This window comes from Condylura cristata, unplaced genomic scaffold (assembly GCF_000260355.1).
Source record: "Condylura cristata isolate star-nosed mole 26May11 unplaced genomic scaffold, ConCri1.0 scaffold00009, whole genome shotgun sequence".
NCBI lineage: Eukaryota > Metazoa > Chordata > Mammalia > Eulipotyphla > Talpidae > Condylura > Condylura cristata.
Genome location: NW_004567110.1, coordinates 43,932,733 through 43,943,905, shown reverse-complemented (window position 1 = coordinate 43,943,905; position 11,173 = coordinate 43,932,733). Strand labels below are relative to the sequence as shown.

The window sequence follows — 11,173 nt, the reverse complement described above, 5'->3', positions numbered from 1 at the left end:
TTTTAAAAAAAGATATATTTATTTATGCATACAGAACTGGGGTACAGGCCAGAAGTGCAGGGACAGTGAGAGCATTCACCACACACAGAGCGGAGAGCAGAACAGGCAGATCTATGAAGTACCCTGCTGAGGGGAGCAGCAGGCGGGCCAGGAGAGGTCTGCCGCACCATGTGGATCACTTCTGGGGCTGGCAGGAATCGAACTCATACAGAAGTGGCCTTAGCTTCTTAGTGCTGTGCTTTAACCCACTGCACCACCACGGAGGACCCTAAAGTTCCTTTTAATTAAAGTCTTATATGTTTTTTCTTGATGTGGCAGATGGCAGAATCTATTTAGAGCAGGGAGGTTTGGGGGTTCAGTGGTGCCCCTCTTCCTGTCCTATAACAAAACCACGTTGAAGATACCACAGGCACTGCAGCATGAGTCCGAGGCCCGGCCAGGAGGGTGACCCACATGGTGTGGCAGACCTCTCCAGACCAGCCCACTGCTCCCCTCAGCAGTATGTTTTAGACAGTCTGCCTGTTCTGCTTCCCACTCTGTCTTTGGTGAATCTTCTCACCCCCCACCCCTGCACCTCTGGCCTGTACTGCGAGGCAGCTCTGTATGTATAAATAAATAAATCTTTAAAACAAATAAGTAAAATTAAATGTTTAATGTACATGTTAGGAGCTCAAGAAATGAAATTCATTTGACAATCAAAGGTGCTTACAAGTGGTCATCCAAAAAATAATTCATCAAATTTTTGTTAAAGAAAACTTTCCTCCTGCATCCAATAAACCTTTGAGTCACTTGGAAGAGGTGACCAGAAGATAGAAAAGGCATAGATACTATCTAAGCTATCCTCAAACAAAATTTAGATGTAAGCACAAATATAACTATTTAAGTTTATTCAATTCTCTTCTAGTAACTAATGCACTGTGATAATGCGTAAAACACATATTAATAGCTTATTTGCTCATGAATACAAAGCATGAAGTATGATGTAGTTTTTGGAGTTGGTAGGCTGAGTACAGGGTCCTTGGGTTCATTCTGGGAAAGGTCTCTCCAACACTCCCCTTTTAGCAGCACGTGGCTAGATTTTCCAAGACACAGAGATATCAGATACATTTAAGGAGAAGGCTTTTTAGAAAAGGAACAGAAAAAAGAAGGATGCTTGCAATGATGCGAGGCAGAAAGAACTGCCCTTGGAGGGGGCAGTGTCAGGTTTTATCTTCTTTCGCTGGGGGGGCGGGGGGGCTCATCTTTGTAGGTGGATGGTTTGTTCCTTAATCCCCATAGCTTCACCTTTAGGTCTGTGTTCTTGACACTCCCTGCAACAGTTTGACACCTGTTGTGCCTCAAGATCTGGTCATTGAGGCCTAAGGGTCTGGGTTTCCATAATTTGGTTAATGGTTTATGCTAATCTCTTCTCCCTCCAGCTCCTTGTATGAGACAGGTTCCTGACCCTGTAGCGTCCTTTCCAGGTATTCTATTCTTATCCTCCATTGCAAGGACATGGAATATGACCAGTCTCCCACATCTATGATGATATTTTTGCTTCTATTTTTGTTTTCTTCCTATTTCCTCCCATTTTAATGAATTTGTGCTCTCTTCACTCACTACTATTTATCTCACTACTATTTACTATTTATACAGTCTTTGTTACACAAACATTTCTCAAAATTCTAACTAGTCAATATCTTTTTCCAGAAGTACAGACCTACTTTTCAATTTGCTTGGCATCTTTACCTGGATATCTAATGGCAACTGAAATTGACTATTCTCAAAACTGCACTAACCCTCTTAGTCCACAAAATTACCACATCCTTCTCAGATTCTTATTTTTAAATTTGAAAGTGAGCTAATTTTGAAGTGAGCTAATTTTGAAGCTTCCTTTCCAGCTACCTTATAATCTAACTAGTTACTCTTAAAGCCTTTGCCTCCCTGTCCTAATTATCTGGCTACCTTTCTACTGAAAGAGTGTTACTGTGATTTTTGTAAAAACCTTTTAACTGGTTTCCAACTTCTAATCTCATTACATCTAGCCTACAAATTATATCGACATGAAGCTTCATCAACAAACAAGCATTCTCCAAATCTCCCACAGTGAAACAGAGCGAAGTAATTACATGCTTGACATCTGATGTTCTCTATCAGATATCCTCATGTTATCATTTGACTCTTACATCTCTATTCTTTTGACACCAGGGTTGCATAAAGGCATGGAACTTACTCTCAAATACTGCCTACTCTTCAGGTTTTGAGGAAGGGCTGGGTTGACCTACACCTTCCTCTTCTCCACAGAGCTGGCATGTCTCTCCTACTTCCCCTCCCCTTTCTGGAATATGCGTGTCCACAACAGTGGAGATAATCTATTCTATTTGTCAGCAAAGACTCAGATTCAGCAGGCAAGACTGAGAGTGTCAGCATTACTTGCGTATATATATTTGCCCAGTTCTGCTGGTCAGGTTTAGGAGGCTGAATGTTTGGGAAAATCCCACTAAGCTAGGCTGGGATTTTCCTTCCAGGTTACTTCAGAGTTAATATTTTAATCTTCATCTGTTTGAATACTTACCTCAAAACTGTTTTCAAACTCAGAGAAAAGAGGGAATTCTAACTGACCACAGCTAACCCTAATATTCTTTCTTGACTACTCCATGCCTTCTAGAAAAGGACTGTATAGACAGGCACTCAAAAAAATACTTATCCAGCTGAATCAAAAGACATAATCAATATGCATAAAATTGATGAGATATAATTTTTTTCGCTGCATATAACCCCATAAGCCATCACTGAAATGCCTTTTTATGGATATTAACAAAATACATTTTGTTCTATACATTAGTATAAAATACTTTTCCTATTTATATTTCCATTTTTATAGAAATTATTGCACATTATATCACATATCAAAAAAGAAAAAAGGGAAAAATATAAGCCTTAAAAATCAGTGAAGAAATCACTAATCTGTCTGTCTGATAACTATCAGCAATCTCGTAGCTCTCGTTTCTTGCCCTTTTTTGGTTTTCTGATTGTTTCTTGACGAATGGTATCATACTCCAGCATGGCCATTTTTGACAGTCTCTTTAAATATTGAGATGATGCTCCAGAGAGAGGATCACTGAAGCAAGACACTGTGAAGAAAAAGTCAGCTATTAAAATTAAATTAAACACACATGAATGATATTCTAGTGAATGATAAACATAGTGCAAGAAAATTTCTGCTCATTGAACGACGTTAAACACAACTAGCTTTCCGATAACACATTCTGTGAAGTAAAAATGCCACTACTTAATGGCACATCATCTCAAAAAAATATTTAATTAAAATATAAACACCTGTAATGCTTATTTTTGAATACATAAAATTAATTGACATTCATACTTTAATTATAAGTTGCCTGTTGATTATAGAACTTGTTTAAAGTATACGGAAACTTAGAGAAAGGATATATCCAAGAAGTTCATGAACATTTAACCTATGAATTTCTGTAGACCAAAGTTGGAAAGCTACTGAGTCAATTCTGACTGCTACCAACAATATTAATAAAGATCTTACTTAGTGATTTGGGGGATATTGTTTGTTTGGACTTCTTTATGTATAAATGTAAAATTATGGAAGTGATGGATACACTAGAAAAAGACAATTAGAATTGTGATTAAAAATAATTTTGTTTAAAATAAACTAATAAGAAAATAATTGTTGCTTACAAATAAAAGATGAATCATTTGATAATCTGAAGGACAGGTAGCATAATGCTGAAGCTGTTGTGCTTAAACCACCAATTCTTTACTGGGGATGATTTTGCCACCCTGAATACATTTGACAATATCTGGAGAAATTTTTGATTGTCACATTTGGAAAGTACTGGCCACAGGACAGAGCCCTCAAAGAATTGTCTAAAATACTAATACTGTTGCCATTGAAAACCTGGTTTAAGTTCCCTCCCTGGTGGCACAACGGTTAAGACACAGCCCTGCAAGCGAGCCACAGCCACTTCAGTGTAAGTTCAATCCCAGAGGTGACCCACATGGCGTGGCAGACCTCTCCAGGCCTCCCACTGCTCCCCGCAGCAGTGTATTTCGTCCACATGCCTGTACTGCTCCCCACTCTGTCTCTGGTGAATCCTTGCACCTCTGATTTGTACCCCAGTTTTCTATGCATAAATAAATAAATCTTAGAAAGAATAAAAGGCCTCTGGTTTAAGAGGAGAGTCATCAAAAGATAATAAAATGTAATTGACAAAAATGGAAAAGTTTTAATAACTATATGGCTCAAGAATCTTTACAACTAATTTTAGATAAAATTATTTCAAGAAATAGTTGAGAGTTTATTGGAGAATTTAAATGCTATACCATTGCATTGCATTATATTAATGCCCTATATAGATCCTCTAGAATAATGAATCAACAACACGTAAAATCTACAACACATAAAAGTAAGGAATGAAGCAGCAGTAGTTATATAACTATCAGGGCTGCTAGAACATTCTCTATAGGCTTTTAGACATTAAAACGTTTAACTACCTAGATAAATAGATTTTTAGTGTCTATATTTGAAAAACAAAATTTTTATCAAACATATCAGAAATGTGGAAATGGGAATGTCTGATTTCAAAAGGTCAAATGACAAATTCATAGTCTATATATGGTGGAAATATACTTTGGTGCTTCTTAGTCACCATGGATTAAAGAATAAATAATTATTAAGAGCAGTTTTTTGCAGCTTATACTGCTTGCTTATAAATGAGTCTGTAAATGGACGTTACATGATATAGTTTTCACAAAAGTATGAATTAGAACATAAGGTTGGAAAGGAAAATTAGAAGATAGTAAAGGGTTAAATACCAACATAGTTTATACTTTAATCTTTACATCACAAAATATCATTGATTATCAAGAGAGTGATCTGAGTAAAGCAAGAGTTTTAAGTTTTTCTTACCATGATGAAGGATTTCAAAGGCAAGAGACCCAAAACAAGAAGACCAGTTTGCAAACTACTGCAATGGCCACATTAGAAATAGCCCAGGATATTCCAGGATCCCGAGATAATATAGGTGTGTGAACACCCATCCACTAATCTTATAAAATAAACAAAGCTTAAACAAAGCAATGGTAACTGAGTCAGTAGAAATAAAGCAAGTTAAAAAAAGAAAAGATATGTGACATCCTAATAAAACATATGGTAGGGATAAAGAGTGTACCGCTTACCTTTTGATTTCTCTTGAAGTGATACAGCAGTGCATGTCTCTTTTATCTTCTTTGTCCTAAAAATGATATATTATCATAAAGCACTTTTATATAAATGCAAAGAACATTAACCTTTTAAAATATAAATATAGGCAAGAAGCATACATTCCATGAAACTTTTTGAAAGATATCACAGGGAAATTAAAAAAGGCATTAAAGAAAGGAAACACCTTCCATCATAATCCAGCAGAGAGAATTATGAACCAACTCACTATCTTGGTTTTTGTTAACAAATCTTATTCATGGATGAGCGCTATAGTTATATCAATGTTATATTAATTTATCTCTACCTTAAATCACTAATCATGATCCAGGCAGTGCTAAGAAAGAGAATCAAAATTAGATTAAAAGGGAATCTGAGGTACTAAACACTATCACTTACTTATGTACTTTTTTACCTACTAAGTCATCACAATCTGAGCTTTGTCATCACTAACACATTTTTCCCAAACAAAGTAGATCTGGATTATAATTAGGTTCTTGGGGGAAATATATATACCTACATCTGCAGTGGGTGACATAATCCATAGCAAATACAGATTTATTGTAACAATAGTAAACTGTAGAAGTTAGTCAAAACTTTCCTGATTCTTCTCCTCTAGGATTATTTTCAATGAGGCAATCATGTGTTAGCAAAGTATGCCTTAAGATTCACTGAAAAAGGTTGATCACTTACAAAAATTGAAAAAAACATCAATTTATCAAATTTCAAAATAAAATGCTCATATTTTATCTTACTTTTTTTTAGGTGTACATAACAGGTACACCTTTGTGACGGAGAGGTGCCATTTTCCTCACCCTATTTCACCCTCATGCAGCTGGTTGGATTACAGATCCCAGTATGTCATGAATCTGACTTCCTGCCTGGGGGCTGCAGGGCCGAGGGGCAGAGTCAAGCAGCCATGCTCAGCTTATAACTGAGCACGTGTGTGCTCTTGCTCTCGTGCTTCTCCAGCTTCAACGTGCACCATGGGACTTGGGGGATGAAAAAGGAGGAGAGACATGTAGAGACCCTTGGAATAGACATGTAGATGAGAGGCACATGGTAGGCTGCTTCTGGTCCTTAGCAAAGACAATGGCATTACCTACACTTCATGTTGGAGTCTGTGCTACGTTTTGAATTTTGAGTCTCTCCTTCTGGCCCTGCTCTTTAGGATCTCTCTCACTACTTTCTTGTGGGTTCTTGCATAATGTAGCCTAGACTTGTGGCAAGCTTTCTTTCTGCCTCAGAGTAGCCCCACTTTGGGTCAAGACTGTGTGGCTGGGCATTTGCCCACAAGGGGATAGGTAATTTTCAAAGTTTTATGGGGAAATTACTATTTCTTTTCTCACTATGCATACCAATTCCACTAAAAATCATTCATATGAAGAGACTGCTTCCTTTGCCTTTGTGCAGTAAATGACCAGACCCCTTTTCGAGCACATACTCCTTAACAGTCTGGGATGTGTGTGCCCCCTCAGATGCATGCTAACAATATAAGGAGGAAAAAGGGAGTAAGGGCTTGTACACAAAATGAATAAAAATGAGTACTTGCCTGCTTTGCCAAGAGTGGTCTTTCATAGGATGTTGTGCAATATGCAGAGGAGAATAAAATACTTGTTGGCAACTTGACATGTTCTCACTAGAATGGCTAAAATAAAAAGACATTAGTTTCAAAGACAGACACGAACTAACGTTTATTTACCTTTGCCAAGCACTTCATGAAGTACTTATGGTACTTGATGGCACTTAACTGCAACTTTTCCACTATGAAAAATACTTGTTATAACATGAATATAATGTATTCAAATTATCCTTCACTCACTTAAGGACATGTACACTCAAGCCAAAGTAAAACACTGAAGAATCGTTTCCTACATAACCAAATTTCAAATTGAAACAGTCGGTAGTAAAATAAAGACAAAATTAAAGTTTCAATAGGTTGATTAGGAGGTACTTTGCAGACTTCCAGCCTCTTTTGGAGGATCATATGCATTGAAAAAGGGAACAAGACCAGTCTATATTGATCCAAAGTCCACTGCCGAGGTAACCCTACACATCCTTACCCACCTTCTCTTCAGAAGACACTGTGACTCCCCATGACAATGCTATAGCTGCATGCCCAGGGTACAGGTCTTAATAATGATGGAGACCATTATTCTTAAGTAGCTTATTTTATACACTTGCTCACCATGGCCCCTCCTGTTTCTACTTTCCTGACTTTTCTCCTCTTCACTGCTACAACTTACTCTACTAGCAACTGACTATTTCTTTCCACTATCTCTGATTTTGCCTCATTTCATTACCATCTCACTGCAGAATGAGCAATTTTGCCTTTTAGAAATAAATAGCTTGGCAATCTACCTTCGGAATAACATTTTTAAAATGTTGGGAAAGGCTTTGCTGTTGCTGCAGTGTTGTTTATAAAACAAAAAAATCAAAGAAACTAAAAAAAATCAACAATAAAGCATGGCTAAGTAAAGTATGGCTTGGCATTAAAAAATAACAGTAAAGACTATTTCAAGTTTATGTAATGATATAAAATATGTATTGTTATGTTAATAGACTAAAATAAAAAAATTAAGTAAATACACTAAAATCACAACTCAAATAAAATCAATGAATATGAAGCATAGAATGGAACACCCAACAATAAAAATGAGTATGTTGGATTCATATCAAGTAATACCAAGTAATTGTTTTTCTGGTTTTTTTCCCCAAATTTTCTGCAAAGTTCTTATTTATTTTCATAATTTAGTTAAAAATTATCTGCAACTTTTCAGTTTCAGTATGTTTTTTCTCTTTATTACCAGAATCTCCAGTATTTTAACATTAATAATACTAGTGAAAACCTCAAGAAATATATTCTGAATTTTAATACTGTATGCTAGGTATAGTTGGATGACCTTAAGCAATTATGACAGGAGATAAGAAGATATAAATCCTCCCAAAAGAAAGTTGCAACTCAGACTAATCTAAATACCTCGTCTCTTTTTTTTTATAATGGCAGACTGAACAAATGCATTCAATAAATAATTTCAATAAATAATGATAAATAAACCAAAGCAGAAACCAAATAGAATGTGAAATAGTCTTATTAATTCACATATCCTTTTGGAGAAAGGGGTTTTCTTTTAATGGTTTGTCAATCCGTTTGATATACAGTAGAACAGTTCTTTATAGTAATGTTATTAATTGCCAGTATTCAAAGTCAGTGGGATTTCTCTGGCTGATGAATTCACTATGAATTCATTTGTGATGGTCATTGCAGGGTCTTCATTAGGCTGACATCTCATCCAGAATCTTCTCCCACACTACTTCAAACTACACATGAAATACAAGTTTCTGTGTTCAGAGTTTGGAAACCTATTAATATTGCAGAGTTCATTTAGTTTTATTGCTAAAAATTCCAAGATTCTCATGGGCTATCTACACAAGGTAAATAAAGATGTTTTTAAAGGAAGGAAATCCTAAATCCATTCTAGTAATACCACTTGAAAACAGAAAAAAAAAAAAAACGCTTCTCAAAACTGAATAATCTCATAAACTTTGATTTTACAAAGTTAATCCTTTCTTAAAAACAAATTAGTAGGAAGGAAGTAATTAAATTTACGAGTCAGAAAAGTCCCTTCATTACAAATCAATATTCAGCAAAAGAAAATTGAATAGAAACAATCTACCTGAGTGCAGGCATCTCAGGATCAGCATGCCTCTTGTGAACCTTCAGTGGAGATGAACTTGCACTTTTTTGGTAATATGGTAATCCAGGTAAATATGGCATTTTGATACATTCTTTGAACTCCTCTAGACCAAGTGCTGTGGTGTATTCTAATTTAAAATATTATCATCATAATCTTTATTATCTCTTGATTAAATGTATACAACCTCTTTTACTAACGAAAATGCATAATTTATATACTGAGTCACTTATTTAGTAAAGAAAATTAACAATTCTTATTTATCTAGCTCTTCCCCCGAAAGATAGCTTTCCATTCCTAGTAAGGAAGGACTTGATTAAAGGGCTGGTTAATAATTAGAATGAGGGAAAGGACATCTTCACAGATCTCCTGCAGCTATGACTGTTTTCTGCTTTCATTATTTTGTTTTATTAGAATTCCAAGAATATTAGATACTTTCACATTAAAACCATTAAAAAGCACTTTTAAGAGGTTTATGTTATATGCTACTTTATAAGTTTTCAACTCCCCACTTTTATGCAGACAATCAAGAGGCTTATATACATATCCATCCGAGCCACATATGAAATGAATTCTATTTCAGGCATTGACTTAAATTTTCTTCTATCTGCAAAAGTTCACACTAAATCCAGAAATAGCAATACTGAAGCACCAAGATTGCGTCTTCTGCTGAACTTACATATTTCTAGACAAAAAGATTGTCAAATTATAAAACACACACACACATACACAACAAGCCAGCTAAGCTCTTCAAAACAAAGGCAGTAAATGGCAAAAGAAAATTAAAAGATTAAACATTTGGGTAATCTTTATACTAAACATAATTGTTTTTACAAAAGAAATCCTAGAAATCTGATTGCAGAGTTGAGGCTATCAGAGGAGGAGCTTGAATGGATGGAAGGAAAGTGGGGAGAGAGCCCAGTGGACTTGGGGGAGGCTTGATGGTAGGTGAAGTATGACAACGTATGTTTGGAGAGAAAGGAATTTATACCCCTAAATCATATGAAGTGTTATAATCCAATGTTACCTCAATCAGAATAAAATAGTTTTAAATGTTTTCTACTAATTTTAACAAAAATAAAAATATTTAATGGGATTGGAGTGATAATAAGTGCTTAAAATGTTATTTTGTAACCTTTGTTTTTCCTCCTTTGGAAAAAAAAATTTTCTCCTAATCAAAAAAATATATAGATATTTCTCAGCAACTATATTTGGGAGTTGTCGGGCAAACAAATTAGTAACTTCTGAGTATCTTTAATGGAATCAAGTGAAAAGGCAAATATATATAGCAACATACTCAAAAACAGGTATGATAAAATAGTTTTAAAGAGATATATCTCCATTAATTAAGTTAAAGACAGAATTGAGAACACATAAGAAACACAATCCTAACCAAAAATTAAAGGGGGAAGCTATTAATATACTCACATACATGTATCAAAATTCTCAAACTAGTTTTTATTGAGCAACTATAGAATGTAAGATACTTTCTTTGAGAATCATTAAAACAAAAAGATGCTGTTAAATATTTGAGATTCTTAAAATATAAAAACTAACCAGAGGCATTTAAAAACAAACACTATTTATGAATAGAACTATGATCCAACATTGTTCTGAAATTGAGTTGTATTTAAACTTTATATCGTGCATTGCAGTCACATTATTTAATTTGCTTTCATTTGTTTTTCTATAAACCTAAGACATTATCCTTATATAAATGCTACAGAAATTACAGAATTTCTCTTCACTGCTTTAGAAATATAGGGAAATTTAAGGCATTGTTTCTGTTTTCTCAAGTAAAATAAAAATGAAGTTACCTTTCTCCATCTTTTGTGTCTCTAAAACTGCTTTCCTCCAACTACTCTCTAAAAAAAAACAATTCTCAAATGCATTTCTGGTGATGTCAGGAATCTCAAATTTGATGTCAGGAGATAGCAATGACATTTTTTCTTCTTTCAACAGTGTGGTTGAGAGTGGGGTGCTGCTCCAAATTCAGAACACAAAATACAAAAAAAAGGTTATTTCAGAGATGAATATTTTTAATTTGTTTTCTATCATACAGATTAAAAACTAACAAAGTTACTGATAACATGCAAATTCATATTCTTTGAATGTTAAAGCAATAGGTTTTTAAGAGTATAACTAAAATACATTAGTAAGAATGCTTTTCTTTCAAGTATACTTTGGATTCTTTCAAAATTTATGTTACCAATATTTGGAAATAAAAAACAAAAAACCTGGAAGTTCAATCTCAAGTTACCATGTC

The 11,173-nt window shown here is 34.8% G+C and overlaps 1 protein-coding gene across 1 annotated transcript; it reads right to left on the bottom strand.

Moving 5' to 3' along the window:
* Nucleotides 1-2,964: 2,964 nt before the first annotated feature.
* Nucleotides 2,965-10,851, bottom strand: LOC105853434 (chromosome unknown open reading frame, human C8orf89). Its single transcript, XM_012722910.1, has 4 exons — nt 10,725-10,851; nt 8,890-9,037; nt 5,191-5,246; nt 2,965-3,113 (listed from the first exon to the last, which is right to left on the bottom strand). Exons 1-4 carry the CDS (start codon nt 10,849-10,851, stop codon nt 2,965-2,967), a joined length of 480 nt encoding a protein of 159 aa, XP_012578364.1.
* Nucleotides 10,852-11,173: the final 322 nt, after the last annotated feature.